The sequence below is a fragment of the Barbus barbus genome (genome assembly GCF_936440315.1).
Source record: "Barbus barbus genome assembly, chromosome: 46".
NCBI classification, from domain to species: Eukaryota; Metazoa; Chordata; class Actinopteri; order Cypriniformes; family Cyprinidae; genus Barbus; species Barbus barbus.
In genome coordinates this window covers 19,204,100-19,229,597 of record NC_136724.1, presented here as the reverse complement: position 1 = coordinate 19,229,597, position 25,498 = coordinate 19,204,100, and the positions used below count along the sequence as shown (strand labels likewise).

The 25,498-nt window shown below is 37.9% G+C and overlaps 1 protein-coding gene across 3 annotated transcripts in view; it reads right to left on the bottom strand.

Annotated features, from left to right (window-relative positions):
• The window catches only part of LOC306865286 (dihydropyrimidine dehydrogenase [NADP(+)]-like), a 189,160-nt gene that overhangs the window by 100,673 nt on the left and 62,989 nt on the right, over nucleotides 1-25,498 (bottom strand). For all 3 annotated transcript variants that reach the window (XM_079409817.1, XM_079409819.1, XM_079409818.1), the window contains 4 exons: nucleotides 22,817-22,924; nucleotides 21,175-21,344; nucleotides 17,454-17,664; nucleotides 3,229-3,413 (listed from right to left, as the gene is read on the bottom strand). In XM_079409817.1, the coding sequence (XP_079265943.1) occupies nucleotides 3,229-3,413; nucleotides 17,454-17,664; nucleotides 21,175-21,344; nucleotides 22,817-22,924 (674 nt within the window). The remainder of the gene's footprint in view (nucleotides 1-3,228; nucleotides 3,414-17,453; nucleotides 17,665-21,174; nucleotides 21,345-22,816; nucleotides 22,925-25,498) is intronic.

Sequence of the window (25,498 nt, the reverse complement as noted above, 5' to 3'; positions counted from 1 at the left end):
TGGGGCTGTGTTTTAATGAGGTGTTTTAGCCCGGTCTGGATCAGCCTTCTCTTTTAGACAGAATAAATCCTTTTGTGGGAGACTTTGAGCTTTGTAACTCTGCAGATCTTATGCATGCACAAACATCTGCATAACACACTAAAGAAAAGGAAAACAAGAAATTGCATCATATGGCCCCTTTAAAAACATTTACAAAGTTATTTCTCATTCTTATTTCTTTAACATGAACAAGGAGGGTAGGAAGATATTTTTTTACACAGATACTCATACACAAGATCAGGAATGTGTATTAAGATTTCATGTTAATTTCATGTCAACTTAAAGGAGCACTGCTTAAGTTCTGAAATTTCTAACAGTTACTGACACCAGTGGCCGTTAGAGGAACTGCAGCCAGTCTCATGTTCGTTCTCGGTGAGCACTAGATAAGGCTTTTTTTTTTAAGCTTACAAGGAGTTTCCGTGGGTGTCTGGGTTGTGCTGGAGGCTGGTCGCTTCTTTCCGTCCGCAGAGTCCATTTCAAACACTACTGCTAGCGATTGCCGCTGTAGACGAGAACGCACATGACATCACATTTTGTGAATTTTCGCGCCAATTCGGACCCGACTCCTCCAGACACAACTGAGCCTACAGGCTGATAGAGGCAACCGTGGTGGTCATTCTTCCGATTACATTATGGTTGGCTCATAAATGGACAAATGAAAACTCTATCTTAAAGATCTTAAGTAAAAACCTACACATAGCCCCTTTAAAAGTCATCTGTGATGCAAAACACTCATGCACGACCTCCTTTCATATCTGCCCATGAATAAACTGTCATATAGTCATGCAAGCAGTCAGTGTTTTGTCACATAAATCTTCATAATTATATATTACATGTCACGGCTCCTTAATTTCTGCCTGGATTCTGATGGTTTTGTTGGTGTACGGGTTTGATGGCTTTAGCAGCATGAACAGCCACTGATGTCTCTGCTAGGTCTCAGCCTGCGTGCGCGTGTGTGTTTGACAGGCAGGGGGCCTCTATAAGCCCCTCTCAGGAGCCCAGGCTGATCTGGCTCAGCTAACGGGACAATCCTAAGTGCTCTCTCTCCCTCCCTGACCTCCCTCCTTCACTCTCCACAGTTACTTTGCTAGTAGCAAACTAATTAAGCCGAACAAGCTGGTATCGCCAGTGCCTCTGAGGTGAGATTTACGGAATAATCCTGCGCGGAACGGCGTTCTCGCTGTGTGGCCCCGGCATGCGGCTGTGCCGCGTGGAGCCACAGGAAGACCATTGTCCTACCGCCCGCTATAATGCTAATTTATTCCTTATTGTGCTCTGATTACTCATAAACATACTCATATTGAGAGGCTTTTGTATCCAGCGGTGTCACAGCTCACTCTTTGTAGAAAGCATGTAAAGCTCTCATCTACATAATTAATCAGCACTCCAAATCCTCCTTTTCCATTGGGTTTTGTGATCTTAACACGGGACATAATCAGGGCAACATCTGTTTCGGTCTCATCAGCACAAAAGCAAGTGTTTTCAAATGTGGACGTGTCGAGAAAATGAACTTGGGTGTGTGTTTACGGTGTCACAATATTGTCATTTGGGCAGCTGACATGACATCTCACAGCAGGGACGGTAAAGTCCTGCAGAGTGATGATACACTCCATCTTAGAGTATTATAAATGGCATTTTCCGTAATTATTTCATAATTATTACGTGTGTGCGGCTTGTATAACCTCATCTTTAACGTCATCTTTTACCTACCAATGTTGGAATTGGGGGGGGGGGGGGGTCCCAGACCTCCCATAAGCATTAAGGGGACCCCCCATAACACCCAAAAAATATACTTGGGGGGGGGGGGGGGGGGGGGGGGTCCCTTGACTTTTCAATAAAACTATAATACTTGAAACATGAAACTAGTGAATATGAAAATTAAAAAAAGATTTGATTGTTGTATTAAATTTAGACCTGCTCATGTTACATCGTATTTTATTTGTACGCGTATATACAGCGTTGCTCATCATAACCAATTACACACGATTCTGTTGAGCTTAGGAATGCAGTGGCTGTGGAATGATTAGTCATTGCTGAATTTTGTTCAGACTGCAACTTGCGAATTCCCTCATCGTAAGCAACAAAAGTGCAGATGTACCTACGATAAAAGTAAGATATTTATATTTATGATATTTTCATTTATCATACAGATTATAAGAGGAGTTATGAGTGCTTAAACACTAGCTAGACTGACTGTGCTCATTTATAGTGCTTTTCACTGCATGATTCATTCTGAAAAAATGCATTTAGAATGCTCCCAGAAATCAAGGCATGGGGGCAGAAAATGTGTATATTTATATAATTTCATATAGTTAATCAATATCACACAAGAGTGCCATTTTTTCCACAAAAATCACAAATGTGATATTGATTTTATTCAACAGTTCAATAAACAAGAAGTTGATATTAATAGACTTACGTTTTAGACACTATATTGAATATTTTTGTTCTATTTCGCAGACAAAAAATGGTTCCAAACAAAGCCACAGCGCTGTTTTGCGTCTCTGAACAACATATGACGGTGTTTCGTTCCTGAATGAATCAACCGTTTAAACGATACGGTTCAATCGCAATGACTCACTTATTAACAGTGACTTGCTGCCACCTACTGGCGGCTTTAATTTTACATTTAAAATATCAGTATTCAATGTTTTAGGATTAAAATATCTAAACGTTATTTATGCATTTGTAACTGCAGGTTAAATACATTCATGTCCTGCATTAAACACTGTGTAAATACACCTAAATGCCTCTTCAAATGCAGCTTCTGTGTTCCCTCTGCATTGCAAAGATGAATTTTGTTGATAATGATTTTATTTGTTTGGTAACAGCCCCAAATATCTTATTATTCTATTTGACTTTATTGATTAAAAGCATTTGAGCAAAAGATAATGCACACTTCTAGAAAAAAAGGCAGTTCAAAAATTGTTCAAAGACTTGGATTATTAGCACAATAGTCATATGATGCTTTTATAGTGCTTTTATGGTCTTAATGGTCTGAATAAATAGCAGGGTGGGGGGGGTTCACTATATGGAAAATAGCAGCTCAGATATTGTGCAAAACATCTCCACGTGGATTTGGTACAACATATGGGTGAGTGAATGACGGCAGTTTTCATTTTGGGATGAACTAACCCTTTAACTTTATCCCTGATTCCTTTTTCAACTCCTCTAGAAAGAAAACAGCACCTGTAAGTATCTGTGCATGTGCCAGGAGGCCTGTTTCCCATCATTGACCGCTTCCACGGTGGTATTGGCCAGACCGGCCACATCACCCCCAGCGAACACCCACGGCTCACTAGTCTGCATGCTCTCTGGGTCCAGCTCAGGAAGCCCCCATCTGTTTAACCTGATGGGAGCCATGGCCTCCATCACTGCAGAGAGAAAGAGAGAGAGAGAACTGATAAAGAAGAGAGGAAATTCATGAGAGGAAAGAGGTAACATGGAAAAAGACCTGCAGAAAAGGAAAAGGAAAAACCCGATAGACTGGAAATGGCAAGAAAATAATACAAAGTCACTGACAAGACAAATGACGAGAGGTTTTTTTCCCCACTGGCATTTCGTTTTATTTTTGCGAGGTTAATGTAACATCTCCTGGTGCATTTCATTCACTGTTAGTAACGTTAGCGGGAAGATAGTCTGTCAAACTGATCTACATTCTGAAATGACCACCCCTCCTCTCTCTTGAATACACACCATCCATCTTCTAAAGGCACAGCTGCTCGGCACGGACCGCGTCCTACATTTATCAATGAAGAAAATTCAAAATACAGATCTAAGGACAGGATGCCCAAGATTTATTGCACATTATGAGGATTACTATGGAGGAATAGAACTCCTCTCACTCCTTATTGAGTAAAAAAGTCAGCTGTATATTGGACAATGTTACTCAATCACAAATGACAGAATATCATCAGCCATTGAAAAATGACATTAACTGACGTTATTTAATACAACCTCAAATGAAAAAAACGTATATGTAGAAATTAATTATAAATTATTACAAAGTGTTACCTTTAATATAATTTAATATTATATATAAAGTATTAATTTAAACATAAATTAGAGATTTAAAATCTATGTTTGTATAACATGGCAGAGGACTCACTGACTATTACAGTTTTAAAAAGTTTGTAACTATAAATTATTGTAAACTTACCAATTAAACATATAATATATCACATATAATATTTTTTTATTAATTAATATAATACAAAATAAACATAAATATATGTATAAATAAGTATATGTATATGAATACATTAAATACATATACAATACAAATACATTTTTATATTATATTATATATTTACATATATAGCTTACGCATCTACAGTATATACATACATACATATACACACATATACACAAATATATATATATATATATATATATATATATATATATATATATATATATATATATATATATATATATATATATATATATACATACATACACACACACACACACACACAGGTCCTTCTCAAAAAATTTGCATATTGTGATAAAGTTCATTATTTTCTGTAATGTACTGATAAACATTAGACTTTCATATATTTTAGATTCATTACAACACAACTGAAGTAGTTCAAGCCTTTTATTGTTTTAATATTGATGATTTTGGCATACAGCTCATGAAAACCCAAAATTCCTATCTCAAAAAATTAGCATATCATGAAAAGGTTCTCTAAACGAGCTATTAAGCTAATCATCTGAATCAACTAATTAACTCTAAACACCTGCAAAAGATTCCTGAGGCTTTTAAAAACTCCCAGCCTGGTTCATTACTCAAAACCGCAATCATGGGTAAGACTGCCGACCTGACTGCTGTCCAGAAGGCCATCATTGACACCCTCAAGCAAGAGGGTAAGACACAGAAAGAAATTTCTGAACGAATAGGCTGTTCCCAGAGTGCTGTATCAAGGCACCTCAGTGGGAAGTCTGTGGGAAGGAAAAAGTGTGGCAGAAAACGCAGCACAACGAGAAGAGGTGACCGGACCCTGAGGAAGATTGTGGAGAAGGACCGATTCCAGACCTTGGGGGACCTGCGGAAGCAGTGGACTGAGTCTGGAGTAGAAACATCCAGAGCCACCGTGTACAGGCGTGTGCAGGAAATGGGCTACAGGTGCCGCATTCCCCAGGTCAAGCCACTTTTGAACCAGAAACAGCGGCAGAAGCGCCTGACCTGGGCTACAGAGAAGCAGCACTGGACTGTTGCTCAGTGGTCCAAAGTACTTTTTTCGGATGAAAGCATATTTTGCATGTCATTCGGAAATCAAGGTGCCAGAGTCTGGAGGAAGACTGGGGAGAGGGAAATGCCAAAATGCCTGAAGTCCAGTGTCAAGTACCCACAGTCAGTGCTGCTGGTGTTGGTCCACTGTGTTTTATCAAGGGCAGGGTCAATGCAGCTAGCTATCAGGAGATTTTGGAGCACTTCATGCTTCCATCTGCTGAAAAGCTTTATGGAGATGAAGATTTCATTTTTCAGCACGACCTGGCACCTGCTCACAGTGCCAAAACCACTGGTAAATGGTTTACTGACCATGGTATTACTATGCTCAATTGGCCTGCCAACTCTCCTGACCTGAACCCCATAGAGAATCTATGGGATATTGTGAAGAGAAAGTTGAGAGACGCAAGACCCAACACTCTGGATGAGCTTAAGGCCGCTATCGAAGCATCCTGGGCCTCCATAACACCTCAGCAGTGCCACAGGCTGATTGCCTCCATGCCACGCCGCATTGAAGCAGTCATTTCTGCAAAAGGATTCCCGACCAAGTATTGAGTGCATAACTGAACATAATTATTTGAAGGTTGACTTTTTTTGTATTAAAAACACTTTTCTTTTATTGGTCGGATGAAATATGCTAATTTTTTGAGATAGGAATTTTGGGTTTTCATGAGCTGTATGCCAAAATCATCAATATTAAAACAATAAAAGGCTTGAACTACTTCAGTTGTGTTGTAATGAATCTAAAATATATGAAAGTCTAATGTTTATCAGTACATTACAGAAAATAATGAACTTTATCACAATATGCTAATTTTTTGAGAAGGACCTGTATATAAATAATATATATTAAATATTTGCATATCAAATATATTATACTATACTACATTTTAATTAAACTATAAATTATTGTAGTGTTACCAATTAAATATGTAATATATCATCACACATTCATTACATTTATTTATTTAATATAATTATATAAAATGAATGTATATATAAATACATTTGAAATCCATACTAATTATATGCATTTCATTTATATATAATTTAATTGTATAAATATATTACAAAATTAATGTTTGTATTGTAATAACTGATTATATTATATTATATCATACAGTATTATATTATCAACAATGATTTCTGAAGGAAAATATTTTTTCCTGTTTATTATTAGTCATAATAAACAGTCTAGATGCTCTGGTGACTGTTTACACCGTACATCGAAATCATTTACATCCTGTTTTCTATAATATGTCAGCAACAATAACAGGCAGCAACAAGCATGCACAGCAACAATCAGATTTTCCAAACACTGAAAGCCAGAATTCTGTATAAACTCCAAACACCAGAGCCCACCCAATACTTCTAAGTAAAAATAAATTGAGTTTTCCTCTTCCTCATAACTAAGCTTTCGATTTTCTTGCGGGCTATTAAAGAGACTGGCTGAAGGGAAGTGATGTTAAGAACAAAGTTGTAATATACTCCAGTGGGCTGGCAGGTCAGTTCAAAGACAGAGAGGAAGAGAGATTGGCTCCTACACTTGACACTGTTCCTGTAATCCTGATCGTCAACACTTTTTCCTGCTCTTCTTCTCTATTATTTTTTCCTTTTATCTCCCTCTAATGTCTAGAGTTCTCTGCAATTGTCTAGACCTCTTCAACAGCCTCACTTATCCTATTTCAACACGCACACACAGAGACGCTAACAGTGAGTTGTTTTTCTTTCTCTCCTGTCCGCTCTGGAGAGGTAGTAGAGTGTGTCAGGCCTCTCATAGCCCTCAGAGATCATTCTTAAGTAAAGCAGCAACTCTCTCTCGCTCTCTCTCTCTACCCATGGGCATTCTCCTCACTGACAGATGCAAATTGCAAGGGTCCATTAAGCAGAGGAATCCACACTGGATAAAGGAGAGGACAGGGATTGTGGACCAGCACACTAGGATAGTCATCATTCCATCAGAATGACTTCCCATTGGTCTCTACTCCAATGGCACAAATTTCTGCATTTGTCATTTGGTTTAACAAACAAAAGGGATTGTTTACAGAAAAATAATATTTCTGTCATTTACTCACCCTCATGTGATTCTAAATCTGTACGCTCTATGCTTACTGTGGAACACAAAAGTTGAATTGCTGAAGAATTGCTGAGCAGCTCTTGACACAATGAGCCGGTCCACTGTGATCAGGAAAATTAATAAATAAATAGATTTATGCATGTATGTGTGTGTGTGTATATATGTATGTGTGTGTATATATGTATGTGTGTGTATATATGTGTGTGTGCGTGTGTATGTGTGTGTATATATATATATATATTTTTTTTTTTTTTTTTTTTTTCAGGAAAAGTACATATTTTTTGATAATTCTATTGCATCTGGAACATTAAAATGACTTTTCTATAAGGTTGTTTCTGATAATATTTTGGCTAATGATATTATATATAACATGCACAAATTTAAATTTAAAAATACAAATATAAAATAACGTATTTTACACAAAATGTATTCAAATATTTGTTTTTTATAAAAATGGTGCTGATCATCTCAAAATAGCCAAATAAAATAATATTAATATTATAATTAATATTATTACAACTATTAATTAAATAAACATTGGTTTTTATTACGTTTTTGCTTTTTTTTTGTCATCTTTAGCGCTTGACAGTCCCATAACATTCATATTTAGACACATTTTGCAAAACATCTGTTTAAGTTTCTGCAAAAGAATTATCAGTCTGGAATGACATGAGGATAAATAATGACAATATTTTCAAGTATCCTCAATCTGTTTTAATTTGCTGGATTTTAATATAAGAAAATCAATGCACAAAGCCTTGTGTTGGACTGTGTCAAGCTCAAATGCAAGTTGCTGTTCAGTCTTGTGCCGGAGAAAGCAAGCAGCCTCATTACAGCTGATGGAGTGTGATTAATGGAATGCTGAGGTTTGAATATTTGGCCGAGCGGGTGGGTGGGGGCGGAGCCTTGGCTGGAGTGACAGGAGCCGGGTGCAGAATACTCCATCACAATCCAGCCACAAAGAAGAGATGGGGAAAAAAGAAAACGGAAAGAAAAAACAGCCAAGTGTGGCGAGGGATCAAATCATCTGTTAGCTCCAGTGGGCAGGCCTGCTAGATTACCAGCCAACTTTTCTAGCCATGTCAGCTGTTCTGATACCAGCCCTCGACGGCCGCAGCCAGACCAATCTGATGAGACACTTGAGTGGGCAAGTAATTCATATTTCCTAAATGAAAGAACACAGACAGAAAAAAACACCATCCCTCAGCATTTTTTGCGAAACTAATGGAAGGTACGGTGTGGACGGAACTATGGCATTGCAATATCTGCAATGTAGAAGTTCACTATGAAGACAAAAAGAGATGAACATGGACACGTCCGAACAAGACCGTCTGACTCCATTAAACCAAAAGACAGCCGCACGCACAAATGCACAACAACCTCATCAAACACAATAACCTCCCTAAAATCTCTTTGTGAAATTACACTTGCTGGCTTTCGGTCAAGTACACTATTTCCTGCTCCTGCTAAGAGGTGATTTGGTGTACTTTAACCTTGTAGACTAATTGCTAATAATGATAACCCTCTCCTGCTGCGCAGACCTTTCCTGATGTTTAACATGTTCCACAGATGCTGTGAGCAGGTCAGACATCGTACAGTAGCACCAATAAAACTTACGAAACAACCGGAGGTGCTACATTCAAGGTGAGCACAAACAACTTATATTACATGCAAGAAAATTAAGAAATTATAGAACCAAATTTTGAAGTCCATCCAGGTATAATTGCATTGTGGTGATGTTTGCTGAATAAATATATTTAATAATGCTTATTAACATAAACATTATGACAATCATATGTTTTTTTTTTAAGTATATTAAATGCACCCATGCTTATATTCTTATTTATTCATTAGTCAAAATGTAAAATGCATTTAAACACACAATCATTATAATATAATATACTCTTTGAAAATATAAGCATGTACCAAAAACAGCAATGTGAATGTTTGGGCACACTTGACTGAAAAGTATCTTGTCATGAATGTTTATCTTGATTGATTCCAGTTAATTTTGTAGATATAAGCAAATTTCTGCGTAGACGTGATTTTTTTTTACAAAAATACAATTTTAATTGAAAATATTTGGATATGAGACCCACAAGTGATGGAAAAGTTCTGACAACACGGGAACTCCATCAATACCTTTTTTAAAAGCATCCTATTAGGAAATTAAGCTGATTAATGACTAAAAATAAACTTAAACCCACTGTTTGTCACAACCGGTATGTGCTTTTAAATAAAATCACATAAAATCCATATATACATATACATACATATACAGTACAGATCATAATTAAAGAATAATCTATAAATACTTGATTTTTTTTCTGAAGAATTGTTAATCTTCATTGGAATATTGACTGTATACCACTGATGTGAGGCTTGGCCACTGCAGATCCTTACCCTGTTCAGAACTGAACTGGCAAGCAATTCCAGCAGCAGTGTTGAACCGATTCCCTATTGAGAGTCTCTGCATTATCCTCTGTTCCTTTCCAGGAACTCGAGCTGCGTCGAAAACGCTAGGGGAACGCCACCAGCGTAACCATGCTCTAAATCACGTGTGTAATCTGTCCAATGAATGGGCGAGACGTCATAGGTGGGTGACGTCACTGACCGGGAAGCTATAAAAGCACGTGCGGTGGAACTGGCATCAGCTTTTTGTCATTCAGCAACCGCCACTCTGTGTGTGCCTGTCATTTCATGTTGTGAGTCTTATTTAGTGTTGTCTGTCCTTACACAAGCACTATAAGCTCCAAGATGTCTCACAAAACTAAGCACTTGGGCGACAGCAGATCACATTTCAGGCAGTGTGTTCCCCCTTGCAAACGCTACATCACTGCAGGGGACACTCACAGCCTGTGTGTGGTCTGCTTGGGAGAGAGTTACGCAGAGTCGGCTCTCAAGGGAGCCCGGAAGGCACTTCGCTCCCGGAAGGCTGTCTTTCGCGAGGGAGCCTTCGCCAGTGTTCCCCGCAGTGCTGGTCCCGCTTCCGCCGAGGCGGAGTGGCGGCTGAACTCGTGAGGTTCGCAGGCGGATCTGGCAGAGGGAATGGAGACGGGCGAGTCCCATCTCCTTCCTCATCCAGCGGCCGCTCTCTGGGATCGGAAGCCCGCTCCAAGAAACAGGCTGAACCACAGAAGAGTAAATTAGATGAGAGATTTCTGCATACTACATACCACATCGCAACCTGCTGTTTTTTCCCGATCTCCACACCGAGGTGTCGAGATCATGGGCGAAACCATTCTCGGCCCACCTCTTCATCCTTGCTTCTGATAACTACGGCAATGTGGCGGGGTTGAATGAGCACGGTTACAGAGCGATGCCCCAGGTGGAACAGACGCTTGCGAGCTATTGGTCCCTCGGTGCGTCGTCATCTCTGAAGGCTCCGACCTTGCCCACCAAGTCGTTGTGCACAACATCAGCACAGGTGGGCAAGGGGTATGTGGCTGCACACCATGGCGGTGTTACAGGCGTACCAAGGCGACCTGCTCAAAGAGTTGGATGAGGGAGAGGAGCTCAAGCCTGACGATTTCGCTGAGCTCCGTAGAACCGCTGATTTATCTCTCTGCGCCACCAAAGAGACCGCCCGTGCCATCGGCAGGTCTATGGCAGCACTGGTGGCTGTGGAGAGACATCTGTGGTTGACCCTATCTGATATGAAGGCGAAATATAGGGTCTTCCTCATGGATACCCCGCTTGCGCCTTCTGGCCTGTTCAGTGACACCATCAACTCTGTCATCGACAGGTACCAGGAGGCCCGTAAACAAGCGGCGGCGTTCCAGCAGTCTCTTGCCAATCTCTAGCTCAAGGGGCTGCTGGGCGGGAGCAGCCCTAGCCACATACCAGCTCCTCACATAGAGAGGCACAAAAGCAGAGCATTGCTACTCGCGCCTCCCTGCAGCGGGGCCGAGGTGGCAAACTCTCTGGGTCGGGGGCCTCTAAGACTAAGCCGGATCTACGGACCGTACTTCAGTCTAGGAGGTCCTCGACCAAGAAGCCCTGACGGGCGCGGCCCAGGGCTTACGAGGACAGAACCCTCTGGGGACGAGTGGGTTACACCGCATTACACGGTGTCCGTCTCTCCTCAGTGGCCTCGGGAGATCAGTCTCCTAACCCTGCCAGAGTTCCAGGGCGCAGCGGTCCCCAGCGAGCGCTCCCCTCAGTTATTTCCGCCCGAGACTGAACGCCAAGAAAAGTGTGCTTTCTCCAGTACAGAGAACCACTTATCTAGGCGTGGTGTGGGATTCGACCACAATGCAGGCACACATGTCCTGTGCTTAGATCGAGTCGATCCTCATGTCAGTCAAGAGAGTGAGAGAAGGTCAGTCACTCACTGTCAAGCAGTTTCAAAAACTGCTGGGTCTGATGGCAGCTGCGTCCAACGTGATACCTATTGGCCTGCTGTACACGAGACCCCTACAGTGGTGGCTCAGAACCAAGGGGTTCTCCCCAAGGGGAAACCCACTTTGCATGATCAAGGTCACGCGGCGATGCCTACGTGCCTTAGACATGTGGAGACAACCTTGGTTCTTGTCTCAGGGCTGGAAGCTCCTTGTCGCTGCGTAACGCTAGCAAAGGACGTATCCTTCACTGGTTGGGGAGCGGTCATGGATGGCCACCCTGCCGCGGTCTGTGGAGTGGTCGTCATCTCACGTGGCACATCAACTGCCTGGAGATGCTGGCCATGTTTCGAGCACTCAAACACGTTCTCCCAGACCTAAGAGATCACCATGTGTTGGTGCGCACAGCAGTGGTCTCTTACATCAACCACCAGGGAGGTCTGCGTTCACGCCCCTTTTACAAGCTGGTGCACCAGATCCTTGTGTGGTCCCAGGAAAGACTTCACTCGCTCAGAGTGTCTACATTCCTGGGTATCTCAATATGGGAGCAGACATCCTGTCGAGAAAGGGGCAGATACCCGGGGAATGGATGCTTCACCTCTCCCCAGATCGCTCTGCTCCCGGGAGTTCTGGCGAGAGTGCGCAGGACAGGGTCCGTCTGCTACTAGTAGCCCCATTCTGGCCGTATGGTTCTCGGACCTGATTTCTCTCCTCGACGGCACTCCATGGGAGATACCCGTCATGAGAAATCTCCTCTCACAGGCGGGGGGCACTATCGTCTACCCTTACCCGGAGCTGTTGAAGCTGTGGGTGTGGCCTCTGAGGGGGCCCAGCTCATAGCTTCCAGTCTCTCAACCGAGGTTACTGAGACCATCCTCCAGTCCAGAGCTCCCTCTACGAGGAAACTGTATGCCCTGAAGTGGAAACTGTTCACTTCATGGTGCGGAGACCGCCAGCTCGACCCAGTTAACTGCCAGATTGGTACAGTGCTGGAGTTCTTGCAGGCTCGTTTCTCCGCAGGGTTAGCCCACTCCACCCTGGGGGTTTACATGGCGGCTTTATCGGCCTACAACGACCCTCTTGGTGGCCAGTCAGTGGGCAAGCATCTCCTTGTTACACGCTTCCTCCACGGTGCGCTGAGGCTGAGGCCGCCAGTACGTTCACGTGTCCCCACATGGGACTTGGCTGTGGTGTTAGAAGCTCTCTGTAGGCCTCCATTCTAGCCTACTGAGGAGATCTCCGATCGCCTTCTAACTATCAAGACTACCTTCCACCTGGCGATATCTTCTCTCAAGAGAGTTCGGGATTTACAGGCCCTCTCAGTGGCCCCTTCCTATCTCGACTTTGCGCCCGGTCTGGCCAAAGCGTTTCTGTATCCCCTCGTCTAAACCACGGCCTGTCGTGCTGCAGGCCTTCAGTCCTCCTCCCTTCAGGGAGCCTGACCAGCGGAAGCTTAATTGTATGTTTCTGGACGCATACGTCCACAGAGCTGCCCTGTGGAGAAGGACGGACCAACTGCTGGTATGCTTCGGTCCTCCTAAGAGGGGTCTGCCTGCCTCTAAACAGACCCTTAGTCGGTGGATCGTGGATGCCATTACCATTGCTTATGAGTCCGCTGGTCTCCCCTCGCCTCTGGGGGTCAAGGCTCACTCCACCCGAATTATGGTAGCCTCCAAGGCCTTTCTGGCAGGTGTTCCTATGCAGGATATCTGCAACGCTGTGGGATGGTCCACGCCCCTCACCTTCGTAAGATTTTATGGCCTAGACATGCTGGCCACTCCAGGCTCTTCCATTCTCTCGCCCTCGCTGCTCTCCTGAGGGATACACACAGGGCAGGGACTTGGAAGTCTGGCAGCGGGGGCATCTCGTTCCCCTAGCATTTTCGACGCAGCTCGAGCTCCTGGAAGGGAATGTCTCAGGTTACGCAAGTAACCATGGTTCCCTGAAGGGAACGAGACGCTGCGTTTCGAGGCCATACTTCCGGCATCCCTGAGAGCGGTTGCTTCATTCTTAGAAGCTGACGCCGGATCCACAGCATGTGCTTTTATAGCTTCCCGGTCGGTGACGTCACCCACCTATGACTTCTCGCCCATCCATTGGACAGATTACACACGTGATTCAGAGCGTGGTCACGCTGGTGGTGTTCCCCTAGCGTTTTCGACGCAGCATCTCATCCCTTCAGGGAACCATGGTTACATGCGTAACCTGAGATGTTTTGGTGTATTTGTCTTATATGGATGACCAGCCTTTTGGGGGGACTTGAATGAATTAGTGTCCTTGCAAACCTGCAATATTCAAGATACCACAGATTTGGAATGACCAACTTGCAATAGCTGAAAGTGTAATGCCGTGGCAGCAGCAGCATAGCAGATCTATTCCGCCAAGACCAAATACATTAACATTGTCATGTACATTACCATGCCAATCCCTCAGAGAGTTGTCATGACAGAAATATATATATGTATACTGTGTATTAGGGATGTAACGATTACCGGTTTGACGATAAATCATGATAAAATTCCCCACGGTTAGTATCACCGTTTCATATTTTAATTATCATTAAAACCGTATTCGATTACCGCGATCTGAACAACTCACGATAAATAAAGACTGTCCGGCATAAAGCACAGTTTTCAGTAACAGTCTCACGTGCGCACAGCGCGCAGAGTAGTTTCGTTTTGAGTGAAAATAGGGGGGAGAAGCTGGGAGGTATTAAAAGAGTGCTTAGGGAATTATACAAATGAATATATGAATGAATTAATTATATGAATGTACCTCTGAAGGTTACTGTCTTTAGAAACGATTCAATGGCATTTTGTTTTCATCTTCGCTCCATGTAATACCTAAAGGAAGTTTACGGGAATCACCTGTAATACAGCTTTTCCATATAAAGCGCCACCTGCTGTCAGCGAGTGGATTTACAGAGACTTATATTCACATTCAGTCTGAGTGACCAAATTCGCATGCTCTGCTGTAAATTTTGACCGGTTGATGAAAAACAAGCTTATGTGGATTCAACACATTTAAGCAATTTGCATAAGGTATCTAGAATTATTTATGGAGCAGATCAAATACATAGCCTATAATCATTTATTAATCAATTATCATTTTGACAACCCTTTTTCTTATTTTCAGTCTGAAATGTGAGGTTTACCTTTACATTAAACTTTTTCAAAGCTTTGTTTGAACATTTACATTAGATATTTGAACATGCTTTTAAACTGTTGTCAGTCGTCATTTAAAATCCGAACATCATTGGTAATGTTATTGTTTTAGTGATTATGCAAACAAAAAGCAATTTTAGAATCAGAATAAATTTATTTGCTGTTTGCTTATTTTGAAATATAAAACTTGGTGAAGTGATTTATGTGTCGATACTTTTTGAACATCTCCACATTTTAACAATACCGTGATAATAATGATAACCGTGATAACTTTGGTCACTATAACCGTGATAAGAAATTTTCATACCGTTACAGCTCTACTGTGTATCTATCTATCTATCTATCTATCTATCTATCTATCTATCTATCTATCTATCTATCTATCTATCTATCTATCTATCTATCTATCTATCTATCTATCTATCTATATATATATATATATGGTACATAAAAGCACATACCAGTTGAAACAGCAGGTTTTAGTTTGAGATAATTTGTGCTGTTACTGCAGGCTGGTCAGTGAGTAAACTCATAGCGTGGGTGGGATGAATCTCATTATGGTGAATTTATGTCACCTCCAGTCAGCTCTGGACACTACAGTCTCTGTGTGACATTACACCTTGTTTTTTTAATGCAACCCTAATTGAAAATCATAGCGGGTCTGCCCTTTAGCAGCCTGATCTAATTAGTGGACTTCAAAATCATGTCAGAAAAAGTTCTGCTCTGTCACCAGCCCTGAACGCGTTGTATACTGCAGCCCACCAATAATTAGCAGGTCTGCTGATTACAGTTATTAAATGATTGAATTGTAACAATTTATATTATTAATCAACTGTTAACTCAGTTCATTTAACTACTTGAATGACATGCTGTAATCACAAGTACCTGACCACGTCCATCATTACTAGAGAACAGCCGGATGGAAACCCCAAATCAGTTTTTAGCACAACCGCTTCAGTTGAGGTTACCAGAGGAATTACACTAAAATTTGTTAGAAAAGAATCACAAAACAAGTACAGTAATTAACATCCATAATAAATGCAGTGCATTTCGTACAATGCTATTGGTCACAGTTCAGGGACTTGGCCAACAGATAATTATACGGTTGAAATGAAGATGGTGACTCCGACGCTGGTGACTCTCACTCTAATGGACACGCGGTCTCTCTCTTCACCCTTTAATCACGTCACTAAAACCGTCCAGGAATTATTTTGAGTTGTAACTGTGCGGTAATGACTTGCGTTTGCTCCCAGAGGGCTAACTGCAGGAGCTCAATGCTAATCCATTCTCACACTGTTTTAAGACGATTTCCATTTGGTAACAGCATAAAACTCATTCAAAGTCATTCATCACAACACTACCATCAAAGACAAACACATACAATCTAAATAGCATTACAACAACACACGTTTAAAAAAAAGTTCTCTGTCTTGCTTGTTGACGTGTTGATGTTTTAAATACATAAATATACATACATACATAGAGAAGACTATTTCCAAAGTGAGAAATAAAGTTTCAAATAAACAAAGTTACATTGTGCGATATAAAGTTATATTTTGATATTTAAACAAATAAATTCACAAATTTGAGATATGCGAGGCAGAAAAAAAAACTAATACTTTTTTAACATTAATATTTTAATGTAAAGGTCTACCCTTATGTGTTGATGACTAAGAAAGTTATTTATTTTAAAAATGTACCATATACAAATTGCAAAATAATGTACCAGTAATGTTTTCTGTTATAATGACTTTTAATATTATTAATATTTAATATATTAAGTTAATTAATATAATATAATATTAATATTATTATACATAATACAATTGTATATTATGTAATAATATTATATGAAAGCAAAAAAAACTTCATATTTCAATGTCAATGAATTTATAGCTGTCATTATTTAATGTGTTAACGACTTTAGAAATTTATTTAATAATTTCAACATGTCATGTCCCATATGCAAACTGTAATTATATCGGACCAGCAATGTATTTTGTTGTAATGAGTTTTAATGTAAAATTATATTTTAAAATAGAATAGAATAGAATAGAATAGAATAGAATAGAATATGTCTTGTATATGCATGTGTATACGATATGGTCAATCTTTAAACACCAATTGCTGATTTTCAGACTGTCTGTGAAAAAGAGAAAGTATATTAACAGTGGACTGGGATTCTTGGTCAAATTTACCCTTGTACACTTCACTACTTAATCAGAGAACACTGGTGCTGCAAGACAGCCAAGCTAATTCGACCTAAATCAAATGAATAAATCCCTGAAACAACACCAACAACATGGGCCTCATCCATTTGAAAATGGCAGCCGTTCAGAGCGCTGATGAGTTTACTTACAGCATAATGAGCCTGAGTCCAACCCACCAACACTGTGCAGAATCACTAAATTTACTCTGAGACATCGGGTCTGTTCCAATACCTAGTGACTATTCCCTACATAGGAAGCATCTTGTCTAAAATTGGACCTGGCAAGTAACTGATTACAAATGCTCTGCATATTTTAAACTGTAATTATTCTAGAGAATTCTACTTGAAAAATAATCAGTTGTGTTCATTTGCAATATGGAACATAAAATACCTGCAAGGTCGTTCATCAGAGAGCCGAAAGCACTGATGATATAGTCGGCCTTCAGTCGTATGATCTGCTCCTCATCCTCCACCCACTGACCCGACTCTGTTTGCTCGGTTCGGCAGAACTCCATTCCATGAACCCGGCCTGACTTTAGCAACACCTCACGTGGAGAGAGGAAGGGCAGGAACTCACATTTCTCCTCCTTGGCCAGCTCCATCTAAACACATCATAAATAGAACTCATATACAAATGCTTTTGTATATAACTGTTTGAACGCAATATCTGAAATGTCCCAGAGTGCACATTTACAATGACATATGCAATGAAATGAGGTTGTGTGGCCTATTGTTTGGAATGATTATCTTTGCATAATGCTTATGGTTTCACATACAGTACTTTTTTTTAAGCATGCAGTATACAGTGTATGCTGTAGTATGCATTAAGCCTAGCCTAATGTACTTAGCCTAACCTAGCCTATGGTGAATTTCTCTTTCAGGTCAACTAATACTGTCATGCTGGAGTAATAGTCTGAAGAGAATGTTACTGAGCAAATTAGTTAAACTTAGTTAGCTGTTGACATGTTAATTACTAGCTAACCGAATAGCACACATAATGGTACAGGCATTTAATTGAAAATATCTTTACCGCCACTTTAGTACTGAGAAATGCCCATTTAGAGTGTGTTCGTCAAAAAAATAAAAATAAAACAAAACAAATAAATAAAATGAAACAATTGCTTTAGATAAAATTATTTATTTAAATAATAAATAAAGATATTTGAAGGTAACTTAATCACACATTTAGTATTGAGAAATGCACACTTAAAGTGCACTGGCCAAACATTTGCATATATATTCTTATTCCTATATATATATTCTTGTACATTACTGTTCAAAAGTTTGGGATTGGTAGGAATGTTTTTGAAAATAAGACGTAATCAAAAATAAAGTAAAAACAGCCAGTCTTCAGTGTCACATGATTCTTCAGATATCATCCTATTTGGTGTTTTTTTTTAAAGTGTACTTGAATGCATAGTTCACAATAAATATACACTCTAAATGCGCAAAAAAAGAAAATTCTTTCATCTAACATCATGTCTTTCCTATCTAGCATGACCTCTTTTGACCTGCAGAACACAAAAGAGGATATTTTCAAAGTCGACAAAAAAAAGTGAACTACTGACTTGAATTGTAAGGATAAAAAAAAAAAAAAAAAGGAAAGCATTTTTCCAGCACAGGAGTGTTGCACGGAAGAAAGAAAGTCATACAGGTTTGGAACAACAAAATGGAGAGTAAATTCTTTTTTGGGTGAACTATTCCTCTAAGTATGCTTCTGCTCTTAAAACTGAACGAGTGTGAAGTCAGTGCACATAACAACAACCAGCAAAGGTCACGTCTTTTATCCGGCCATGAGATAATGAAGCGCGTGATTATGGGAGCGTTGTACCTTGTTAAAAAACATCAAGTGCCACTCGGCTTGGTGGAAGCACATCAGAAAGTTTACAGAAGATTTTCTGTCAGATTACAAAAAAAAAAAACAGATGAAAAGCGCGGTTGAATCAACTAAAAGAAGCCCACTGGCTTTGCGGAGGGGGCCGGTGAGGGGGGAATGTAGTCGTGCGGTGACAATTCTATTTTCTTATTACTACGTTTCCATAAATTGTCTCAGTTCACGTCACTGCACAATCGAGCGCTCTGTTCTGATTATGTACGCCTACAGGAGTCTTAAACTTAATATAGCTTATAAACAGCTTTAATGAGTTGAAGATGATGGCGGCCGTATTAGGCGAGCGTCTTCACTGGAGAGTGTAAACAGATGTGAATGATTACTGCACTTTACCGTACTTTATCCTAATGTGGTGGGCGATGTGAAGAACAATGTGTGAATCAGACTTAAAGGTGAAGTGTGTAATTTTTTCTGCGTTCAAATATTTTCTAATTTCACTTTAATGAACAGAGACAACTATAAGTGAGACTTGAATAGTGCAAACATTGTGGCTCTGTGTCACTTTGCTCCGGCTCAACCAATGGCGTGAGTCTGCGGGCAGGGCTACTTGGTCGGAAAGCATTTTTTTTTTTAATTCTTAAACCATCAAAAATTATACAGTTGCATACTGGCATTGCATTTTGTACTTTTGTGCACTTCAAAAATAATACTAATAATAAAAAGTGCATTTTTCAATAGAAAAGCAACTTTCTGGGCCAGTACTTTGTCCTAGCTTTGACTCAAAAACATTAATGGTGAAAAAAATAAGTTCCCTCAGTACATCTGACGCACATATTTCAAAGCTTATGGAGCTGATCATGACACGTTTAGCCGGCTGGCATCATTACCAGAGTGGAAGCGGGTATATAGCTCACCAGAGAGCCCTGTGTGTGAGTAGGACAATTGACAGTAATCTCCCCCTGAAAGCAAAGGCAAGTCTGCAATAAATGAGAGTGGAAAGGCTTAGGAGCGGTGTCAGTGGTCTTGAGAGAGAGGACACTCTCACAGAGCTCTTCATAAATCTCTGCTTCACACTTCTCTCACACCAAATATTAATAAGCTTCACTCTGCTGCCTGATGTTGACTCTTTCTCTCACTCCCTGACTCTCCTCGACTTTCTGCCTTCTTGGTCTTCTCTTACTTGTAATATTTTTTCTCTAGTCCTAGAAGAAAAACTGAATTAAAAAAAAAACTTTAAATTTAAAGGTTCCACTCAGAACTCCACAAACTTTTATAGTTTTTATGTAAGTTAAAAGAAAAACTATATTCTAAACATTCTTTGAAAAGTGATGCTTTATCCAACTTGTTCAATTGAAATTGACTATTTCTTTATAATCTAGGGTCCTAGAGACTCGCAAGCATGTAAATAATAGTACTTTTTAAGTTTCTAATATTTAATATGTGATATATATCATATTTTTTAAATAACAATAATGCATTTCTAATAATAAAACAGTGGTTCCAAAAATATCTGGATATTTAAGTCTCATTTAATATATCAATTTACAGGCAAAGATCAGAGGTTTTCAAATTGTGGTCACAGTCAGAGAAAAAGTTCAAAGTAAAAACTGATCAGAAACAAATCAAAATGAAAAGAAACAAAAGAAAACAAAAAAAATTAAACAAAAAACAAAACAATTTTCAAACTTTGGTCACACACTGTGCAAAAGTTAAAAGAGAAATTTATCAATAACGAAAAATAAACAAAAAAAACAAAAACCCAACAAAACAAAACAAGACAACGCAAGAAAGCAGACTTAGTTTTTCCAAAACTGGTCCCAAAGAAAGCCTTTGGGAAAGTTAAAAGTAAAAACTGATCAAAAACAAAACAAAATACACAGAACAAAACAAAAACTATTTTTAAACTTTGTGTGGAAAAGTTAGAAGAAAAATTGGTCAAAAACAAAAAATAAAACACCAAAACCCAAAACAAAACAAGAAAGCAGACGTATTTTTTAAACTATAAGACTTTGGGAAAGTTAAAAGAAAAAAATGGTCAAAAACAAAAGTAAACAAAACTAAATAAAAAAGATAACTTATTTATTATGGAAATATACAGTAAAATAATAAAGATTTGTTTGAGGAAGGGAGATCATCATATTTGGAGGTCCATGGCATTAAAAATTTGATCTCTGGCATTGATAACAAAATATCAAACCAAATGTATCACCAAATGATGCTACAAGCATATATTTACTTTTCTTTTTGATATCTCACTTTCCTTCTATTTCTGAGTCCTCACCTCCTCAGGAACTGCTCGTATGTTGGTGAATCCCTTCCTGAAGACCACAAACACACGGTGGGCACCGCAGCGCAGGGCAGAAGTAGCGCAGTCAAAGGCTGTGTCTCCAGCGCCCAGAACAATCACAGTACCACGAAGCTCCAGCAGCGCTGAGCGACAGCCACACATCCCTGAAACCCAAGAAAGAGGAGGAGGAGGACAAGAAAGAGTGAGAAAGAGGAAAAAAACATGAATTCTGCCTATAGAACAATTCTCACTCAACGGCTCAGCAGATGCTTGTTCGCAAAGCGCTGTAAAATTGCATCTCGGAGCCTCACAGCACGTCACTATCAAATTATTCGGCTTCCACGAGAGCCTGATTCACCTCATCTTTCTGTCTTTATTTTTTTTATTTCATATTTTTCCGGAAATGTCCTTGTATCTGTAATTTCATACTTCACACCTGTCGTGGTACTGCTTTTATTTTTAGATGCAATAAGGATGGCTGCACCTATATTGAATGCAATGATTTCAGGATTTTTTGACCCTATTTACTTTCTTACTTAAAAATAGAAAAACATGAATATAATAATTGTGTAGTCAAATAATACTTATATATATGTGTGTGTGTGTTTTTAAAATGTTACTGTGTACATATATAATATACAATTAAAATATCGTATTACAATAGCCTTTTAATAAATTATTAAAAAACAATAATATGTAACTTAGATATAAATGTATAGAATATTGTTTTTATGTTTTTATCATTATTATTTTCAAAATCTTTCATAATATTTCTTGTGAGTAAATACAATGCCATTTTTAACCTTTTACAGTTAGGCTGTATTTGGCTGTAATATCTTTTGTGTAAAAACATCAAATTTTTTTTTAAAGCTCTGCAGCATTTTTTCTCAAATGCTTGTAAAGATTCAGATGTTACCATTTCATTAAATCCTTGGCCAACTGCCTTAATGCAGCAAGTTGCAGTAAGAGGCAAAACGGCACATTGGATTAAGATTTATTCATTACTGAGGTTTTATTCATTCAATCAAGTTCTTTCCCAAAAATTTCCATTTTCATTTGATTCTGATGCCAATATTGTGAGTCTAAACCCCCATTAATCTGGGGAACAGGAACAAAAATTTATCTTCCTTTCTGTTCGTTTCAATTATTCAGATTTACCTTCAGAAATAACAATTATATCTGGCATGGCAAACTATACTATGCACCATTTTTGGTCTCCACCACTTCTTCAAAGTATGCCAATGAATAAGTATATCATGGCTGAAGCCAACACAAGAACAAACAAGATTATCTTCAGAAAGTCTCATCACGGGACAAATATCATGCCAATATCCAGAACAATGATTACTGCACATAATTATGAATGTTTATAATTACAATATAATCCATATAATATAATCCATATATAATATGGTACTGAATAATTTCATGGTACTTCAAGGCATTTCAACGAGCATATATCCAAAAAACTTGATAACAACAACAACAAAAACTATTAGTACTTTTGCTACTTTTTTGTTAGCAAAGAATCTTACAGTAAATATAGTTTAAATAAATGGTGACCCTTATATGTGGTGCTTCAGGAAACTTTAAATCATCAGGTGTGACTTTGTGACAGATTTTTCAGATAGTTCACCTGGTTTACTGGCTTTCGCGACGAGAGGAAGAAAGTCCTTCGACGTATAAAAACCCTGTTCTGTTGAGAGGCCATCAAATAGCTTGTGTCTGTTAGCTTGAGGTAGACCTGCAAAAAAACAGACAGATATGAGCAAAAAACCTAGTCAACAAATGAATAAAAAAAGTCCACAATAAAAGTGGACCTTATTTACTTTAAGATATGCTCCTAGTGTTATTACACACAATTAATCAGTGCAAATGTTTTTAATCATGACAAAATCATTATTATTAATATATTTAAAATATATTTATAATAAATTATCATTTCTTTATTTTTTCTTATTTACCAATTGTATTAATAATAAATTAATTGTATTATATTTATTAATAATATATATTTTTAAATATTATATATATATATATATATATATATATATATATATATATATATATATATAGTAATTATTGAAACATTTAAATATATTTATAATAAATTATAGTTTCTCTATTTTTATTATTTAACAATTGTATTAATAATTAATTTTATTATATATATATATATATGATTAAGTAAGATTTTATTACTAATTAATTCATTTATAATTTATTATAATTATTCATTTCTATATATCATTTGTAATGATAATGTAATTATATATATATATATATATATATATATATATATATATATATATATATATATATATATATATATATATATATATATATATATATATATATAAATAATAATTGCCATTGGTCAGTTTTTCGCGGGCAAGTTCAAGGGCCCAAATTCTGTAAACACTGCTTTGAAAAATAAAGCTTTTTTTTTTTTTTTTTTTTATTATTTTTACTATTTAAAATAAATGTTTTCTATTTGAATATTTCAAAACTGTAATTTATTCCTGTCATCAAAGCTGAATTTTTAACATCATTACTCCAGTCTTCAGTGTCGTATGATCCTTTAGAAATCATTGTAATATTCTGATTTGCTGCTAAAAAAAATAATAATAATAATTATTATTATTATTATATAAAAAACATTTTTTCAGGTTTCCTTGGTGAATAGAAAGTTCAGAAGAACAGCATAGAAATATACATATATATAAAAGATATAAATATTTTGTAATTATAAATATCTTTATCTTCACTTTTGATCAATTTAAACCATCCTTGCTATATAAACGTAGTCATTTCTATAACCCCCCCCCCCCCCCCCCCCCCCGGATAAATGTTGATCTTTGGATTTTTCTATGTACTCAAATGTATGTAAAAATTTACTCAACCGTTTTAAATATTTATGATGATAATAATAATAATAATAAATGTTTATCCGCATATTAGAATGATTTCTGAAGGATCATGTGACACTGAAGACTGGAGTAATGATGCTGAAAATGTAGCTTTCATCATAGAAATAAATTACATTTTAAAATATATTCAAATAGAAAGCTGTTGTTTTAAATAGTAAAAATAGTTCACAGTATTACTGCTTTTCCTGTATTTTGGATCAAATAAATGCAGGCTTGGTGAGCAGAAGAGAATTCTTTAAAAACATCAAAAATCTTAATGTTCAAAGACTTTTGATTGGTAGTGTACTTGCTTATTTTTGCTTTTCAGTATGTATATGTTTTGCCAGGATACAAAGTGCCCAGGGGACTGTGGTGATGCCCTTTTTTTCAGCTAGTTCATCCTAGAGATCAAGACTTGTAATTTGTACTTTTTAAAATAAAATGTTCAACTAACTAATGCTCATGAGGTATTGTGATTTTTATGGGGTTGGGGTGGTAAAAATCGTGGATTACAGTGCTTTACCATAATTTGATTGTTTTTTTACAGATACATTTTTTTTAAACTACATGACAATAAACACTACATCACTGATACTGTAAATGAAAATACGGTAATAATACTGTAAATTAAAATATGGTAATAATACTGTAAATGCAATTACAGTAATAATACTGTAACCATTTTTACAGTAATTTACTGGCATGGTATTGTCCACTTTCAAGGCATCGCGAGTTCACGTTTTACTGCAGAAGCCAACAAGCACCCTTGTTGTTTTTGAACAGAAGCCAATAAGTCCATTTTAGCGAATCAGCGCTGTATTCAGGTCAGGTGACAAGGCTACTTTCACTTGATGAACCGGTGATATCTTCTTCAGGGCTTAAAGGAAAATAAAAGCTGAAACATTTTCACAGAACCTTGCAAAAGCAGCACGTTACAATGGTGAGAGAAAAGATCCGTTTAATCACAACTATACAGTTTATGATCACAACTACAACAACGTTTGTCAGGCATCTACATTGTCATCTGAGGAGATTACAAAGATTAAACGACTGTTTTTTAAACTCTAAAACATGAAATGTGGAGTTATCTGCTTTTGCCAAAAAACGACTGTTGGAGTTATCTGCTTTTGTTATAAAACAAACTTTTAATATGTAAAAAAAAAAACACTTTCAATAAACTTTAATTTTGTAAATTACAAATTAACTCTTCACATATACATCTATATATACATCTATATATATATATATATATATATATATATATATATATATATATATATATATATATATATCACACACACACACACAGAAATTAATTTCTATATATCATATGTTTAACAAATCACTGAGGTAATGAGGTGAAATCTCACATCCGCAGATACGCATTCCAATTTCTATTTCCTCCCTAT